Source organism: Periophthalmus magnuspinnatus, chromosome 17 (genome assembly GCF_009829125.3).
Source record: "Periophthalmus magnuspinnatus isolate fPerMag1 chromosome 17, fPerMag1.2.pri, whole genome shotgun sequence".
NCBI classification, from domain to species: domain Eukaryota; kingdom Metazoa; phylum Chordata; class Actinopteri; order Gobiiformes; family Gobiidae; genus Periophthalmus; species Periophthalmus magnuspinnatus.
The window spans coordinates 28,895,653-28,915,161 of NC_047142.1; the positions used below are offsets into that span (position 1 = coordinate 28,895,653).

Consider the following 19,509-nt stretch of genomic DNA (forward strand, 5'->3'; position numbering starts at 1 on the left):
GAGTCAGTCACACGATGACATCACAAGGTTGAACAGAGTGTTTTCAGTTTGAGAGAAGAACTCTAGAAGTCTAAATATGCAGGGTTTGTGTTAATGTGTGAATAAAACAAAACACAACTCCAGGTCTGTTTGTGATGAGGAAACAACATTAGAACAGATCAGATGTTTTAAAATGTTTTGTCACCATTATATTGAGTGAGGCAGTGTAAATGAGGCTTTAAATACACTTGCTAGCTTAAAAATTGAGGAAAAAAAACAGTTTGAACTCTAAAATGGTCTTATAACTTAAAAGAAAAAAAACAACAAAACACACACATAAGAGATCTTCTTTGCCACCTAATGATGTCAGAAGTTGTGTTTATAGTTTACAGTCGACCCTCGCTATATCACGGTTCACCTTTCGTGGTTTCGCTGTTTCATGCATTTTTCAAGTGCAATTTTGTACAGTGAAATGCCACAATGAGGAGAGTTAGGGTTGGACTATATAAATAAATGGACATAGCTAACCTGCTAGCATAGACTGCATATATAAATGGATGTAGCTAACCTGCTAGTATAGACTGTATATATAAATGGATATAGCTAACCTGGTAGAATAGACTGTATATATAAATGGATATAGCTAACCTGCTAGCATAGACTGCATATATAAATGGAGATAGCTAACCTGCTAACCTCCGCGTTCCAAACAGGAAGTGATCATGGGTGCGCCTCTGGCTCCATCGACTCTGGCTCCATCGATCGACTCTGACTCCATTGACTCTGGCTCCAATTCACTTTCTACTGAAAAACTGTGTCCCGTCTTGCTGTAACTGCTGCTGTCAGACTCATCATTTTGGTCTTAAATGTTCGTATTAACCGCTCTACATGATCCTGGGATTTTTATTTCACTATTGTGTCTGTAAAGCAAGATATGAACATCAATAACAGACAAATCAGACACCTTCTTTCCTCCTGCCAGCATTACCAACAGGTTTGATTGACAGCATTGCTAAGGGTCTCTCCCAGCTACACCAGTGGTTCAGGTGGGAAGAGGCATAACCTTCAACAGCCTCTCTCCGCATTGGCTCTTTGGTTGCTATGATACCCGTGTTCGGAATTCCAAATATGGAACTTGGTTTCAAATTGGCCGCTATAACTGCTAGCCTCGATCAGCTTCATTTGGAGCCAAACGCTGTGGTGACGTCACACTCAATGGATCTTTTTCTATTATTAGTTTTTATATCAATATTATGGTTTCCACTGAAAAAATAAAATTCTAATGTGTCTGTTATTGTTTAATCCTAAACACAGATGGCATAATGAGACTTTAAGAGATGAAAAACAAGTATTTTATAACAAAAACTGAAAACATTTGGTCTCAAATTACAGCATTTCAGATCCACTGACCCACAGGCCGGCGGTGCGATTTCAGCTCCCACAAATGCATGCTGTCATTGTGTTAGGCCCCCCCCCCCCGCCTCACTTCACTTACTGTGTGTACTCCACATACTGTGTGTACTCCACATACTGTGTGTACTTCACATACAGTGTGTACTTTACATACTGCATGTATTTACCCTTCAAATACTGCATGTACTTAACATACTACATGTACTAACCCTTCACATATTGTGTGTACTTCACATACTGCATGTACTTCACATCCTACATGTACTAACCCTTCACATACTGTATGTACTTCGCATATTGTGTGATACTACATGCACTAATGTATTTTCCAAACCTTAGGACTGAGCCGAGCGCAAACCTTTTGACACAAGACAAGAATTCATGATCCGAGGCAAATTAATGCAGGGCACACTTGTCGTTGTTTGCTTATTTAGTGGAGCATGGGGAGTATCAGGATCCACGTGAAGGTCTTGTGTTCTGATGCTGCCAGCGGGGGCAGCGTAGGCAGGACGAGCAGGATGGGCAGAATGACACCCAGCTGGCACTAGCCAGCGATGGAAGCCAAATTGACTTTAATAAGTTCTCCCATGCGAGCATCTGACATTCTAACTACTCTCAGTGTAAAAACTACACCCTCACCCTGATTTACACCACAAACTACACCCCCACACTGATTTACCCCACAAACTACATCCCCACCCTAATTTACCCCACAAACTACAATGAAATGTGTTTATACAATGCTCTAGCAGGGGGCACTGTGCTTGCATATGCTGGAACACTCAGGAGAATCGGTATGTATCAAGATAAAAACAAGGGAAACTAACGTCAAAATGGCAAAATGTGAGCACAAACATATGGACTTTAAAAACACGGAGGAACTACATCCTTTTTAAAGTGTACACACACCAGAGGCTTTGGAGCTCAAGGGATTAACTGTAACATGTATTTTTAGACACAAAAACAATATTTATCTACATTTATATATTTGAGCATTATAGACTATGAGTATATATTTATTTGTTTTACCAGAAGCATTCAAAAGAGATGTTTCATAACAATATTAAAATCTCACTGTAAAATGGCATTAGAACGACATTAGCTCTTTGACCAAACACAGAGAGGCTGAAACGGAAACACATTTCAGGTAATTGGTTCAGTCGCTGTTTCACCAAGGGAAATATTGACGCATTCATTTTCGTCCACCAGTTTCTGAATCAATACATCTCCCAGGGAACGAACAGTTTGTCAAATATCAAACCCATAACAAGGTCGCGGGGGGCACACAGCCCCACAGCTTGTACCATTAGCCCATGTGTGTTTTTGACAGAAAGACAGAAGCAGATTTCTGGCATTAAGACGAGACACTGCAGGTGAAAAAGAAGCATCTTTAAGCCTATACCTAATTTTTCCATGTGATTTTGTTTGTTTTGTATCAGCACGTTAAAGCAGCTCTCAAGGTCAAAATGAGACCGCTGTGTCCTGTCTGCATCTACAAATGTTAACATGCATGGACATTTGCATTACCGTGATGACAGTACACAAAAGCATTTATAAACATGACATAGAGCCAGGTTTAAATTTGGAAAAAAGAAAGGAAAAAATAACAAGACTGAAAAACACCGCACACTGATTTGTGCTGAATCAGTGAAGCTAAACTGTTGATCTGAGGAGAGAAGAGTTTGTTTACTTCAAAACGGCAGACGACCAATGAGCTCCTTCACTACAGTGTTAAACAGTCACATTTTTATACAGTGTTTTCCACCTTCAAGGCTCAAAGTGCTTTACGTCAAGGAACCTTTCACCCATTTCATACACACATTTAGACACCAGTGTAGACAGACGAGTGGGGTTAAGTGTACTTGCCCAAGGACACAACGACAGCATCCATCTGTGGGAGCTGGAACTGTACTGCCAACCTGTGGGTCAGTGGATCTGACTGCTCTACCAATGATGCTTGTGTCTAAAGTGGGATTCAAACTGCCAATGTTCAGATCAGTGGGCAAACACTCTACAAACTGAGCCACTGTCGCCCAATCTAAACTAATCTGATTGGCTGGTTGTGTTTGGAGTCTGTAATAAATGTAACTTAAATAGATATCAACACATCCTTTGGTTCAATCTGTCAGAGTCTTGTTGAATACAAGATACTCTGAGATACTTTCAGGGTGATGCTCATGGCCTTGTGAAGGAAATGCATTTTGAATGTTTACATATCAAGATTAAACTGACAGAAGTTTGTGTTGTAGCGTCTCTGTTTACAGGAACCAGCAGAGCACGACACCTTCGTAGTTTATGTTTTAACTCTCATGGTGTAGTTTATGTTTTAACTCTCATGGTGTAGTTCATATTTTAACTCATGCGCTGTAGTTTAAGTTCCAACTCACTTGGTATAGTTTATGTTTTAAATCTCTCGTTGTAGTTAATGTCCTAACTCTCTTTCATTGTAGTTTATGTCCTAACTCTCAGTGTAGTATAAGCTCTAACTTTCTCTTTCTCTGTGTAGTTTATGTTCTAACTCTCTCTCAGTGTAGTTTATGTTCTAGCTCTCTCGATGTAGTTTAGGTTCTAACTCTCCATCAGTGTAGGTCAGTGTTTAGGTTCAAACTCTCAGTATAATTTATGTTCTAACACTCTCGGTGTAGATTATGTCCTGACTCTCTCGGTGTATTTCATGTTCCATCTCTCTTGGTGTCATTTATGTTTTACCTCTCTTGGTGTAGTTTATGTTCTTACTCTCTCTTTCTGTAGTTTATGTCCTAATTCTCACGTTGTAGTTTATGTTCTAACTCTCTCAGTGCAGTTTATGTTTTAACTCTCGGTGTAATTTATGTTTTAAATCTTTCTCGTTGTATTTTATGTCCTAACTCTCTCTCAGTGTATTTTATGTTCTAACTCTCTTGGTGTAGTTTTTGTCCTAACTGTCGGTGTTGATTATATTCTAACTGTCTGTAGTTCATGTTTTAGCACTCTTGGTGTAGTTTATGTTCTAACTCTCTCTGTGCAGTTCATGTCCCAACTCTCTCGCTTTGTAGTTTATTTTCTAACTCTCTTGTTTTAGTTTATATTCCAACTTTCTATCTGTGTAGTTTATGTCTTAACTCTCTCTCTCTTTGTAATTTATGCTCCCCTCTCAAACCATTTATTTTCTCTCACTAAGATTTGAACTTCACTGTCTTCAAAGGAGGTGACATTCCATGTCCCCAGAGCTAGTCTCCATGTCCGGAGATCTGGTCGTCGAGGTCCCCGCCTTCGACTGCCACCCAGATCTCTCCGCCCCCTCATGGCTCCTCTCGCAGGTGGTGAGTCCACGGGAGGACGGCCCCACGTCGTTCCTTCGGGCTGGGCCCGGCCGGGCCCCGTGGGGAAAGGCCCGGCCACAAGGCGCTCGCTGCTGAGCACCCACCCCAGGCCTGGCTCCAGGGTGGGGCCCCGGTAATGCCATTCCGGGCGACGTAGCTGGCCTTGTTGTTCTGGACCAGCTCTATACTCTCCATCGGGTCCTCGAGGGCTCATGGGAGTATGCCCAACCAGTCCACATGTGTTTTGTGGATCTGGAGAAGGCATTCGACCGTGTCCCTCGTGGTGTCCTTTGGGGGGTGCTCTGGGAGTATTGGGTCCGGGGCTCTTTGCTAAGGGCTGTCCGGTCCCTGTATGACCGGAGCAGGAGCTGTGTTCGCATTGCCGGCAGTAAGTCAGACCTGTTCCCAGTGCATGTTGGACTCCGCCAGGGCTGCCCTTTGTCAACGGTTCTGTTCATTATATTTATGGACAGAATTTCTAGGCGCAGCCAGGGGCCGGAGGGGGCCTGGTTTGGGAACCACAGGATTTCATCTCTGCTGTTTGCAGATGATGTTGTCCTGATGGCTTCTTCGAGCCAGGACCTGCAACAGGCACTGGGGCGGTTTGCAGCCAAGTGTGAAGCGGCTGGGGTGAGAATCAGCTCCTCCAAATCCGAGGCCATGGTTCTCGACCGGAAAAAGGTGGTTTGCTCTCTCCGGGTGGGTGGTGAGTCTCTGCCCCAAGTGGAGGAGTTCAAGTATCTCTGGGTCTTGTTCACGAGTGAGGGAAGGATGGAGCGGGAGATTGACAGGCGGATCGGTGCAGCGTCTGCAGTGATGCGGTCACTGTATCGGTCCGTTGTGGTGAAGAAGGAGCTGAGCCCAAAGGCAAAGCTCTCGATTTACCGGTCAATCTATGTTCCTACCCTCACCTATGGTCATGAGCTCTGGGTAATGACCGAAAGGACAAGGTCGCGGATACAAGCGGCTGAAATGGGCTTCCTCCACAGAGTGGCTGGGCACACCCTTAGGGATAGGGTGAGGAGCTCTGTCACACGGGAGGAGCTCAGAGTAGAGCCACTGCTCCTACACGTTGAGAGGAACCAGTTGAGGTGGCTTGGGCATCTGCTCAGGATGCCTCCTGGACGCCTCCCTAGGGAGGTGTTCTGGGCATGTCCCACCAGGAGGAGGCCCCGGGGAAGACCCAGGACACACTGGAGGGACTATGTCTCTCGGCTGGCCTGGGAACGCCTTGGGGTCCCACCGGAGGAGCTGGAGGACGTGTCTGGGGTGAGGGAAGTCTGGGAGTCCCTGCTTAGACTGCTGCCCCCGCGACCCGGCCCCGGATAAGCGGAAGAAAATGGATGGATGGATGTCTTCAAAGGAGTGGTTGGTGGCTTTGAGATGGAGATGTACAGCGGACTGGGGTCCAGAGGAACTCTCGCGCCGGTGTTGGTACATCCTCTTATGGAGTAGCTGTTTATTTTCTCCAATATAACGCTCACTGTACTCTTCACTACACTGAATGGAGTAGACTACATTACTTTATTTATGGCTCGGGGTTTTGTCCTTTGGGTGAATCAGTTTTTGTCTTAAAGTGTTTGAAAAAGACAGTAATCTCAGCCTGTCTGAAAATTCTCTGAGTTCAGATTCCCTGTTGTCCTGTTTTCTAGCTCTCTTAGAGCTATTGAAGGCCTGTTTTGGATATCCACAAGCAGAGAGGGCTTTCTCCACATGTTGCTCCTCTTTCACTTTTCCTCTGGATTTGTACGCACCACTTGACCTCTGTGTTGTAGAGTACAGATCACTCCGAGTTTGTGCTGGAGTGGATGTTGCGAATCAATCAGCAGGTATTGGTCAGTGTGTGTGGACTTCTACTATGGGCCTACCACCGTCAAAGTGGCAAGAGAGCTGGAAAATATTGCCAAGAAATTAGCAGAGAATAAGAATCACTTACGGTTTAACCTCAGATGTAGACAGAATCAGTTAATACCCAGGGTATTACAGAAGAAAGCACCTGAACCAGGGCAGAAAGCAACCAGCTTAACTCACCGCTACCTTAGGAAAATGCTCAGCCTTAAAATCAGCCGTCTGAATTTTCTTGAAGTCTGAACTTAGTCTAAAATAGAAAGCTTAAAAATAGGAGTAGCCACCTTAGCCCCAGAAGAAATAGCCCAGAGGATCTACAATTGCATAGCCATAGGGCTGTTGAAACAACATGAGGAAACCAAAAAACGTCACATTAGGAAGTTCATGCAACTACAAGAACAAAGAAATCGGAGAGACAGGAGGAAAGGGGATGGACTCGACCATCCTAGGAACAGGGAATACTGGGTGAAGACCTTGTCAGACCATGAGCTTACTCAGTCAGAGAGAGAGAGGTACTTTCCAAACTTCTCTCTAACTTCCAACCAGATCACCACAGTGGACTACATTACAGCAGTGGAAACAGCCATTAGAAACAATAAGCTTACAGAGGCAGAAGCTGGTGACCTGAGACTGAAAGGAAAAGCCACACTGAGCAGCACCAAACCTCCTCCCTCCAACATAATATCAGAGGAAAGGAAGGCTCTCACTGCTCTAGAAAAGGACGACAGCATGGTCTTTTTCTCCCCTCAGATAGATATAAGGCAGTGGCCACCAGCATTCTGACCAGAACCGAAGAAACGGCTTGGATGAGCAGCGAAACGTCTTCACTCCTACAACAATTTGTCCAGTTGACAGATTTGAACTTCGTCTTTTGCTATGGATCAGACCTGGACGACTGAGGGTCTACAACAGACATCTCTTGTTTTATATTCCAGCTTTCTTTCGGTGTAGTTTATGTCCTAACTCTCTGTTGGTGTAGTTTATGTCCTAACTCTCTGTTGGTGTAGTTTATGTCCTAACTCTTTCTCTTTCTGTAGTTTATTTTGTAACTCTCTTGGTGTAGTTTATGTTCTAACTCTCTTTCGGTGTAGTTTATGTTCTAACTTTCTCTGTGTATATTTTGTTCTAGCTCTCTTGGTGTAGTTTACTTTTTAAATCTCTCAGTGTAGTTTATGTTCTAACTCTCTCTGTTTAGCTTATGTCCTATCTCTCAGTGTGGTTTATGTCCTAACTCTCTCTCGTTGTAGTTTATATCCTAACTCTCTCTCGGTGTAGTTTACGTTCTAACTCTCTCTGTTTAGTTTACATTCTAAATCTCTCTATGTAGTTTACTTTCTAAATCGCTCGATGTAGTTCATGTCCCAACTCTCTCACTTTGTAATTTATGTTCTAAATCTCTCGGTGTAGTTTATGTTTTAACTCTTGGTGTAATTCATGTTTTAACTCTCTCTTACTCTCTTAGTTTATATTTTAACTTTCTCAGTGTATTTTCTTGTTCTAACTCTCTTGGTATAGTTTATGTTCTAACTCTCTCTCTCACTGTAGTTTATGTTCTAACTCTCTTGGTGTAGTTTATGTCCTAACTCTCTCTCTCTGTAATTTATGTTCTAACTCTCTCTATGTAGTTTTTGTTCTCTTTTTTCCTCTTGTCTAAACAGTTCCCTATCACAGCTTATGTCCACAGTCCTGATTAACTGGGCACAGGCCCAGGCAGTGCCCATGTCCCTCACCTAAAGCACCGGGAGTCACTCCAACGGGAAAATGAATGAAATTTAATAAACATGGCTAAAATCTGAAATGACTTTTTGTGATGTACACACTTCAAGACGGGACAAGTATTCAAAACATTCTCCAAACAGTTTTGTATTACACAGGCGTTTCAGTATATACTCTTGCAGGTGTTTCAGTATATTCTCCTGCAGGTGTTTCAGTTTACACTCATGCAAGCGTTTCAATATATAGTCCTGCAGGAATTTCAGTAAATACTCATGTTTCATCCTCAGGTTTTAAAGAGACGTATTAGGCTCTTTTCAGGTGTTGAATCATGATACTTTTATTTTTACAAACTGCTTCATTGATTTAAAATGGTTTAAAGGTGCTGTTATCAAAACTCAAAACCTAAAATGTAAATAGTTTGCAGTGATCCAAGTATTCCTCACTTTGCTAATGCATTCATTTTAAATGTTCACACCAATGAGGTCTTAAAGCTAACATCTATTAAGTTTATTACATGCTTTTGCCAGTAGAGGGCAGATGTAAAACTTGTCCCCTGACCCTCCCCCCTCCCCTCACAAAATGCAAATTTCTACTTTCCTCTCAAAGTGTACAGTCTGCAGCAGAAATCTGCACGCATGATCTCACCTCACACCACGCCCCCTTTACCTTTAGCAATAGCGCTTCCCCTGGAGCTCCCTTCTGAGAATACACAGAACAGGCCAAAACGTCCTTCTTTTTCTTTCTTTGTTGTTTTTGCTGAAATATGGCAGCATATAAAACATGTAACATTAGCAATCATTAAAAAAAGACGTGTATTTAAGTACTTTAGTTCTGCTTTACCCCCTACACTCTGTGAACTCTGTGAACGACCCAAAGTCTAAATGTCTAAATTACAGAGGTGTGGAGGTTGCAAGACAATGCAGAGTTACCCAAACGTATGAATCACTCCAGATACAGCTAAAAAAAAAAAAGACAAACAAACATTAGCTTCTACATTAGCTCTACAGTTAATTTTTGTCTCGTCTCCTTTAAACCCACAATCTTGTTTAGCATCTGGTATTTATGTGTATCCAATTAAGATAAGTGTTTTCTAATGAGTAAAAATACCTTCAGACTGTAGAGAGGAGTGAAGAATTCACAGCAGTAATTGTACTGCTCTAAATTTACATGCAGTAAATAGACAGCATGGTTCTTAACATAATGATATGTGTGATGAGATCCACTGCAGGATGAGGACAATATGAAAGAGATTTTATCTGGTCAATACTGTGGCTATTTCTGATTTTTAAACCAGCCAATTAAACACTTGTACAATATTCACACTGAGTTCTTTGTGAAAGATAAAGCATAACAGGTACAGAGTTATAGGACACCACAGACTGTAAAGAAGTGGCCAAAGTGAGTGTGATGTCACCACAGCATTCAGCTCCAATTTAAGCTCATTGAGGCTAGCAGTTATAAGGTGAGGCTATCAGTTATAGGGGACAATTTGGAGCAGAGTTCCATATTTGGAAACTTGAGTATCATAGCAACCAAAGAGCCAATCCGGAGCGAAGCTGTAATGACACTTCTTGCCACCGCTGGTTTAGCAGGGAGCAGGTGCTTAGCAACGCTGTCAGTCAGTTGCTAACACTAGTGGGAGTGACCTCGAAGAAACAAGACATCTGATTTGTCTGTTATTAATGTTCATATCTTGATTTTCAGACACAATAGTGACATAAAAGCTCCAAGATCATGTAGAGCGGGGTAATACAAACATTTTAAGACCAAAAAGAATCTGACAGCAGCAGTTACAGACAGAGGGGACAAAGTTTTTCTATAGAAAGCAAATTGGAACCAGAGCCGCTGTGGCAGCAGTCTAAAGAGGGACTCCCAGACTTCCCCACCCAGACACTTCCTCCAGCTCCTCTTGACGGAAACCAAGGCATTCTCTTGCCAGCCCTGAGACATAGTCCCTCCTGCATATCCTGGGTGTTCCCTAGGGCCAAGGGGTTTTTGGGTATTTTTCTGCCTTTTTACAGATAAATACCAAAAAGGACCAAATCTTCAGCTAACCTTTTTCTACTTTCTGCTGTAGTCCTGTAGAAATCCTTGTCATCTAAATAAAATGTTTATTTACCTAATACACATTGTGGTCACCTAAGACTCCATCGACTGATTAATCGACTAAACTTTGACCACAGCACTAATGCTCTTAACCCTGTTTTGTTGTTCTCTCTCTCTTAGGCGTCTGCACTGCACGAGGAACTACATCCACATGCACCTGTTTGTGTCCTACATGCTACGCGCCGTTAGCATCTTTGTCAAAGACATTGTCCTTTACTCTGGCTCAGCGATCGAAGACATGCACCGCGTCACTGTGGAAGACCTTAAGTCCATCACAGAGGCGCCCCCTGCTGACAAGACACAGTTTGTGAGTACAAAATAAATAAATACCTGTAGCATGTAGGGTTGGATAAACATGCAGAGAATGTGAGGTGAAAGGAGAGAGTGTGGGCTTTGTTGGAGTTGTTTTGTCATTTGCAATTTGATGTTTTTTCAGAAATGTGAAAAAAACCCCAAAGTATTTCTGTATAAATTAAATGACCTTGGACCCTTCATTCAGGGTCCAGGGTCTTGACACCAAACTGTCCAGTGCAGAGGTCACGGTGCGAAGCAGCTTTCCTCTTTATTTTATTATTTTAAGATGTGGTTCACCCCCAAACCCAGGCTGGTTTTGACTAGAAAGCTCCAGAAAAAGCATTAACATTTTCTGAAATAAGATTATTATTATTATTATTATTATTATTATTATTATTATTATTATTATTATTATTATTATTATTATTATTATTATTATTATTATTATTATTTCTGGCTGAGAGATTAAAGGTTGTGAAGTTTTGCTTTTTTTCATTTGAATAAAATGTTTGTAGTTGATCTTTTTTAACTTTTACTAAATTAAAACATGAAGAGAGAGGAAAATACATGATCTTTCTGCTCACGGGCCCCTGGTTTAATATAATAATAATAATAATAATAATAATAATAATAATAATAATAATAATTACTATAACTATTCTCGTTTACATTGCTCATATAAAGTTGTTTTTGGATATAGACTCAAACAAATGCAGTGTGAAATGTCACAGCTGCAGCTCCAGGTGCTGTTCAATGATTGATCAGATGTGCAGGCAAAAGATTTAAACATGATTGTTTCTTTTATTAAGTTTTACAATACATATTGTGATGTTGAATGTTGTGATGTAAAATGTGCAGAGACTACACAGACCTGTACAGACCATACAGACCTGTGTAGACATGTACAGACCATACAAACCATATAGACCTGTGCAGACCTGTACAGACCTGTACAGACCATACAGACCATACAGACCAAATAGACCATACAGACATGTACAGAACATACAGACCAATACAGACCACACAGACCCTACAGACAACACTACCATACAGACCTGTACAGACCATACAGACCTGTACAGACCGTACAGTCCATACAGACCATACAGACCTGTATAGACCACGCAGATCATACAGACCACACAGACCATACAGACCATACAGCCCTGTACAGATCATACAGACCAGTACAGACCACACAGACCATACAGACCACACAGATCATACAGACCATACAGACCTGTACACACCATACAGACTACGCAGATCTGTACAGACCATACACACCATACAGACCATACAAATCATACAGACCATACAGATCATACAGACCATACAGATCATACAGACCGTACAGACCATACACACCATACACACCATACAGACCATACAGATCATACAAACCGCACAGACCATACACACCATACACACCATACAGATCATACAAACCGTACAGACTGTACAAGCCATACAGACCATACAGGCAGGAAGTGAGCCTGTATGGTCTGTATGGCCTATACAGCTCACTTCCTGCCATACAGGCAGGAAGTAAGCTAATACTTCTAGACTACTTCTCTCTTTGTCAAACTGTCCATAAAATAGTTTGTGTCACTTTACTGGGCCCAGCTTTATCTCCAGCATCATGTTCCATCCTTCCAAGTGTTTAATAAAAATCTCTGTTTTGAACACTGATCTCGAGTCAGATTTGTGGAGTTGGCTGTCAGGATGTGAGTGGTCCCAGGAGGAGGGGTTTCTGTAAGCCTCACCTGCTTTTCCAGCACAGAGGTAAATAAACTGTTTTCCTTCTTTTCTCTAATTGCCAGCTCTTTACAGTGTGCCAGCTCTTTACAGAGCACAGGACTGGCTCTGCTCTCAGGCCTGCGTGGGTCAATATAGGGTTTTTGTACATGGTCATAGAGGTGGGTAGTACTGAGTTACATTTATACTTGAGTAACTGAGTAACATTTTTATTGCAGTAACAGTACTGTTACTTCAGTAAAATGATCTGAACATTTGTGTTTCTTGCTCCTTCAGATATGATTTTGTTGGCTCATCCTTGTGTGTTTATCCTTAAAGCTACAGTGTGTAACTTTCTGGAGGTGGCACCGTCACCTGCCTGATTTCATGGACATAGAAAACAAACTTCTCCATGGAGATTGCTACACTTTATGCCATACATTTCCATGGAGACAAGCAGGAGGTCTGCCTAGAGAACACGTGTTTTTTTCTACATTTTTTAGCTCAATGAAAAAAAAAAAAACAATTAAAAAAAAGATTTTATTTGAGTTGGTATTTTGCTAAGAAACACATTTTGTACATTATTGAATATTCTATTCTTTCACTTCTAAATATGACACAACATCCTTTACTCTTATGCTGCGTTCTAGATAGAGGCCTTTGCATTTGAGGCAGACACCTCGTAGATGCACATCGGAGAAAAATACTTCAGTGTTCAGGGCGTCCGTTGCATCCAACGAGTGACTAGAGTGTCCAACCCCCAAGTGAACAAAACAACCAGCGAGTGAACAGAATGAGCAACAAGTGCATACAATGACCAATGAGAGAACAGAGGGTCCAACCAAAGAACAGACTGACCAGAAAAAAAATCACCCAACGAGTGAAGGTCGAACAGAGCGCCCAACAAGGGAACAGAGTGGCCAATGAGAGAACAGAGTGTCCAACGCCTAGAGAGAGTGTCCAATGAGTGAACAGAGTGACCAACGAGTGAACAGAGAGACCAATGAGTGAACAGAGCAACCAACGAGCGAACAGCGTGATCAACAAGCAAACAGTGTCTCCAATGAGCAAACAGAGCGACAGAACAGAGCGTCCAACACAGGAACAAGGCATTCAAAGAGTGAACAGGGCGTCCAACAAGTAAACACAGTGTCCAACTCCTGAACAGAACAACCAACGAGTGAACAGTGAAACCAACGAGTGAACAGAGTGTCCAACAAGGGAACAGAGCTTCCAACATGGGAACAGAGCATCCAAAGAGTGTACAGAGTGTCCAACAAGCAAATAGAGTGACCAACAAGCAAACAGTGACCAATAAGTGAACAGAACGACCAACAAGTGAACAGAATGAGCAACAAGTGAACAGAACAACCAATGAGAGAACAGAGGGACCAACAAAAGAACAGAGAGACCAACAAGTGTCCAACAAGTGTCTAACGAGTGAACAGAGCAACCAATGAGTGAACAGAGCATCCAACGAGCAAACAGAATGACCAGTGAGAGAACAGAGTGAAAAACGAGTGTATGCTCAAGACGCACCGCGTCAACGGCAGATCTACGCCGCTCTGACACTTGAAAATGCGCTGCATAAACACAGGTTGGTCAAGATGCATGTCCACCATAGACTTTTGCAAACTCCATGTAAACTCCATAGCCCTGATGCCCCTCACGCCCCTGATGCCCCTGTATGACACACCATTAGTTATTTTTGAGCAGCAGTTTTACTGTAATTGTGACATAGCCTGAGTAACACATCACCTGAGCCTGAGAGACACCAGGAACTGATAAAGGCCATGAGAACAGAGGGGTTTGAATGAGAGTGGAGCGAATGAGAGGAAAGCGAATGAGAGGTTAGCAAACAAGAGGGGGGTGAATGAGAGGAGAGCGAATGAGAGGGGAGTGAACAGAAAGGTTAATTAAGACCTTGGGTGCTTGGCCTTTGAGCCCACCTTTGGTAGACTGAATGGACTAGAGACATTTCATTTGGACAAACAGGAGTGAAGACAGCGTGGGCCGCGGTGATGGTTCGAGATCCACGGGGAGATTGAGTAAGACCATGGAGGAGAGATCAGGGACGGGAGACCAGGGACAGGATACGAGGGACAAGAGATCAGGTAGGGGAGACCAAGTGTGCGGAGAGACTTGTTGGCTATTTTAAGTGTGGAGATTTGTTGTTGGCTGTTTTAAGTGTGGCGACTTGTTAGCTGTTTGTGGCAGCATGTCCTGCAGCTGTAAGGACGGATGTAGAAGAGACAGAAGGCCCCAGTGACCTCCGAAAGTCTGGGAGGACCTGTGGATCTGATGGACTGAATGGAGTAGTAACAGAGGCAGGTGTCAAACCTGCCTGAAGTGCAGGGGTCCTCATGGGCTGTACACTCAGGGATGGGAGAGTGCTGTGCACTGGCCCCTGCTGTTTGGGTGCAGGTTGCTTTGGGGAGAGAATGGTTCAAGTGACTGCTGGAATTGTTCTGGACTCAGGCTGGACTCAGGCTGGACTCAGGTTGGACTCCGGCTGGACTCTGGCTGGACTCTGGCTGGACTCAGACTCGATTCAAAAGCCTTAACTGTATCTTTGAGTGGTATTTATCATGGACTCTAAACCTTTGCTATTACATGTTATGAACCTCATCTAAGTTTTCCTTATTGGTCTCATGCTTCATATGGTTCACTTATAATAAGCTCACGTTGGGCCATAAAATCCTCTGTTCCTCCTCATCATATCCTGGTCCCGCTACCATAGCTTTACTCTTACTTCAATACAGTTTTGGGCCCCTCCCCCCTCTTTTACATTCACTCTGTTATATTCACTCTGTTATATTCACTCTGTTATAATCACTTTGTTATAGTCACTCTGGTATATTTGCACTTAAAGCTAAAGATTATCTTGACAGTTCCATTGTGCATCAGGCCTCAGAGCCTCTAAACGCAGAAGAGATGTGACTTTGGACCCAACAGAAAATAAAAAGAAGTCAATGAAGTATAAATAAACTACCTCTTACGTGTTATTACACGGGATGCTTGAGGAAGAGGCAGAGGCGAGTGCTGAAGGACAGGCGCAGAGCGACAGGTGCAGAGCAACAGGTGCAGAGCGACAGGTTCAGAGCCACAGGTGCAGAGCCACAGGTGCAGAGCCACAGGTGCAGAGCCACAGGTGCAGAGCCACAGGTGCAGAGCCACAGGAGCCAAGCAAAGTAATGGACCTGGCAGAGCCAATGGGAAAAAGTCCCTGTCCACACATACAGCAAGCTACCATTCAGGTCTGTGAAACTACAACAGTTTAGTGCTTGTTTAGTCCTGGTTTAGACTGGTTGGGTCCTGGTTTGGTCCTGGTTTAGTCCTGATTTGGTCCTGGCTTGGTCCTGGTTTGGTCCTGGTTTGGTCCTGGTTTGGTCCTGGTTTAGTCCTGGTTCAGGCCTGGTTTAGTTCTGGTTTTAATGTGGTGTAAATGTGCACAAATTTAATATAAACTATAAAGAGTTTATTTTCTGTTTGAAGAAAATTAAGCTGTTTAAAATCATAATTTTATTGACAAAATTATATAAAAAAGGCCAAACACAAATTTGTTCTTACATTTCTTTGCGTTTGTTTCAAATTGCATCTTTAGAAAACAGTGCTTGCATAAAATCTGTTTTATTTATAACATTGTACTAAACATTAGTGGGCCGGGATTTTCTGACCACAGTGATTTACCCTCAAACCAGAAGACTGCAGGTTCAGCCCCCCCCCCCCCCCCCCCCCCCAGTGCTGGTCCTTTTATGTAGCGGTCAGTAGAAGTGGTCAGGTGTTGTGTCAAAGTGGAGGATCAGCCTGTGTCATTGGCACAGAATGTTTCTTCTGCATCACTTCCTGAGTACTAGCCCCGGCCTCTTTTAGGCACTTTGAGGATTTGAACTTAAAATACAAAAAGTCAGAGGTCGGGCACTCTAACCCTCTGTTATACTGTGCTTTATGGTGAAGTCAGAGGTCAGGTACTCTAATCCTCTGTTACACTATGCTCTATGGTCAGGTCAGAGGTCAGGCACTCTAACCCTCTATTACACTGTGCTGTATGGTCAGGTCAGAGATCAGGCACTCTAACCCTCTATTACACTGTGCTTTATGGTCAGGTCAGAGGTCAGGTTCTCTAACCCTCTGTTACACTGTGCTCTGTGCAGTACCTGGAGTGGCCACTAGTTGATCTCACAGGTTCAGTTTCAATGAGACAAAATAAATTCTAATTGAAAGCTAAGATTCATTTTTTAGCAAATCGCCCAGTGCTAATATCACCTGAACTGTAAACAAGTGAAGAATGCCGAGGAAGGGCATCTGGCACAAGCAGCATGTCCCTTTGTAAGCAGATGGTGGTGGGTGTTTTGCAGCAGTGGCCATGAAGATGAAAGATGAGACAGATTTCTTACTGTTCTCAAACTATAGCTGCGGTCGGAGCCGTTCTGTTTAAAAAAAAAGAAGCTGAGCCCACATTCTCACAGTGGCCCAGACCTACAGCATCGGCACCATGGCCCACTTTACCAATGCTCTGTGTTTGAATTCATCTAAACTCAATATAAAATAGAAAATCTGCCAAGAATATATAGTTTTCAACTTTCAGATCCACTGTTTTTAGTATTTTTGGGGATTATATTTAATTATATTGAACTACATTTATATCTAAAGCTGAAACGAATACATAAAATGTTCAGAACAGGAGTTAATTTTAAACAGTGTGGTCCAGAGTTACCCCTCACTGACCTTCAGAGTGTGGAGAGTGTGGTGTACCTCCCTGACCTTCAGACTGTGGAGTACCTCCCTGACCTTCAGAGTGTGCAGACTGCGGAGTACCTTCCTGACCTTCAGAGTGTGGCGTACCTCCCTTAACTTTAGAGTGTGGAGTACCTCCCTGACCTTCAGAGTGTGGAGAGTGCGGAGTACCTCACTTACCTTCAGAGTGCGGAGTGCCTCACTGACCTTCAGAGAGTGGAGTACCTCCCTGACCTTCAGAGTGTGGAGTACATCCCTAACCTTCAGAGTGTGTAGTACCTCACCGACCTTCAGAGTGTGATGTATCTCCCTGACCTTCCGAGTGTGGAGTACCTCCCTGATCTTCAGAGTGTGGAGTATCTCACTGAAGGTCAGTGAGTTTCTTAGTCTGAGTGTTGTGGAGTATAGATGTAAAGTGATTTGTGAGTCACTTTGGTCACCATGGTGGTTGTGTTGTGATCTGGTTGGCGGTTTGAATTCCGTTCCATAAAACCATCATTAGTAGAGGGGTCAGATCCTCTGACTCATAGTTTGGCAGTGCAATTCCCTCTCACCCACCCACTGGATGTTGTCATTTTGTCCTTGGGCAAGACACTTAACCCTCCTCACCCCCAGTGGACTGTATGAATGTGTTCGTGAATGTGTGGTTCTTTGATTTACCTTTTAATGTGGTTCTTGTATTAGTTTGTCAGCTCACGTTGCAGCCAGTTGTGAATTCTTCTGGACGTGTTTACAATGTTAACCTTGAACTTATTTTCAAACACATAAATTATAAAAATAATCACAAAGTTTGAGGTAAGCTGCAGTTTTCCCAAGGCTGCTCTCCTGAAACATTCCCTATCCCAAAATAACAACATTCTGTCGATGTCAATGTGTTTCAGAAACACAGGGTCTGTCTCATTGCGGGGCCTGCTTAGCCATGCCGCTGTTAGCTAGCTTGTCACCTTCATGAGTGGCATGCCAGTGTAAATGTATATAGGACAGTGGGTGTGTGTAGCAGGTCTGTGTAGCGGTTGTGCGGTGTTAGCGTTAGCATTATGCTGGCAGTGGTTTGTGCAGCTGGAGAAACTTGGACATTGGCACTGCAGCTTATGGAGGAGGAGAGTCTTTACTGGAACTGACAGTTTAAAGTTTATGCAAAGTCCTATGGAACAGAAAGTAAGCTGTGTTTTAGCGGTGACTGTCAGAGGAGGAGGGGCTTATCTCAGAAGAGGAGGGGCTTATCTCAGAGGAGGAGGGGCTTATCAATACTGTGGCCCTGGGGCTGTGATGATAATTTGATCAGAGACTGCAGAGAATGAGTTTTCTAGAGGCTGTGCTTGCTAATGTGAACTATGTGTCACCGTGGTAACAGTTAAACATTCCTCCATAGACATACATGCAGAACCTCACCCCACGTGATGTCACTGCATAGTATCAATGAAGATGTTATTGCTTTGCTTGGAGTGTTCCACTGTATGGCATTAAAGTTATCTATCTCCATGGAGATGGTTGACACATTAGAAGAAACAAGTCCACTGACATCTGGGGCTGGAGCTGATTCCCATTCCCACCTTTACGTTACAACACTATAAACATCATCAACAGAGCGCTGCATTTGGTCCCTCCCACAAAGATCACCAGATCACACCACACAACGCTGCCCAATCATACAAGTGTCACCCATTAAGAAAATAAAACTGGAGAAGGAAGTGCGTAATCACAGTGGGCATGTACTGGTGGAGGTGAAAACAGGGGTAGATGGACAAAATGGCATCTTGAAAATAAGATTAAAGATTACTCAAAGATGAATCACTACAAATACAACTTCAGAGACTCAATGATGAGGAACAGTCAGAACGTGGCTGAAGCTCCAAACATGATATGGCAGAATCGGTCTGATTTAAAATTGTACTTTGAATGTTATTCGTTTAATTTACATGGCTATTCCATTATTCTTTTGTTGCCAGAATTGAAGATTTTGCAGCAGACCACCGTGTTCACAGAGGAGGAAATGTTAAGCCTGACACATTCTGAAGCTCAATATATCGCTACACAGAAATACTCTGATAAACAATGATATTGAAACGGCTTTAAGACGCTGACACAAAAATTTTAAGGTGGTATCATCTGAATGAATGTGTTTTTAAGGTGGTATCATCTGAGTGAACATGTTTTTAAGGCGGTATCATCTGAGTGGACATGTTTTTAAGGCTGTATCATCTGGGTGAACATGTTTTTAAGACGGTATCATCTGAGTGAATATGTTTTTAAGACAGTACCATCTGAGTGAACATGTTTTTAAGGAGGTATCATCTGAGTGAACATGTTTTTAAGTCATCTGAGTGAAAACATTTAAATAACATGAGCAGCAGCAGATTTATGGCAGAACGAG

The 19,509-nt window shown here is 42.9% G+C and overlaps 1 protein-coding gene across 1 annotated transcript in view; it reads left to right on the top strand.

Moving 5' to 3' along the window:
• The window catches only part of pth1r (parathyroid hormone 1 receptor), a 186,753-nt gene that overhangs the window by 104,451 nt on the left and 62,793 nt on the right, over nt 1–19,509 (top strand). Inside the window, exon 7 of the mRNA XM_055228263.1 lies at nt 10,485–10,671. Within this exon, the coding sequence (XP_055084238.1) occupies nt 10,485–10,671 (187 nt within the window). The remainder of the gene's footprint in view (nt 1–10,484; nt 10,672–19,509) is intronic.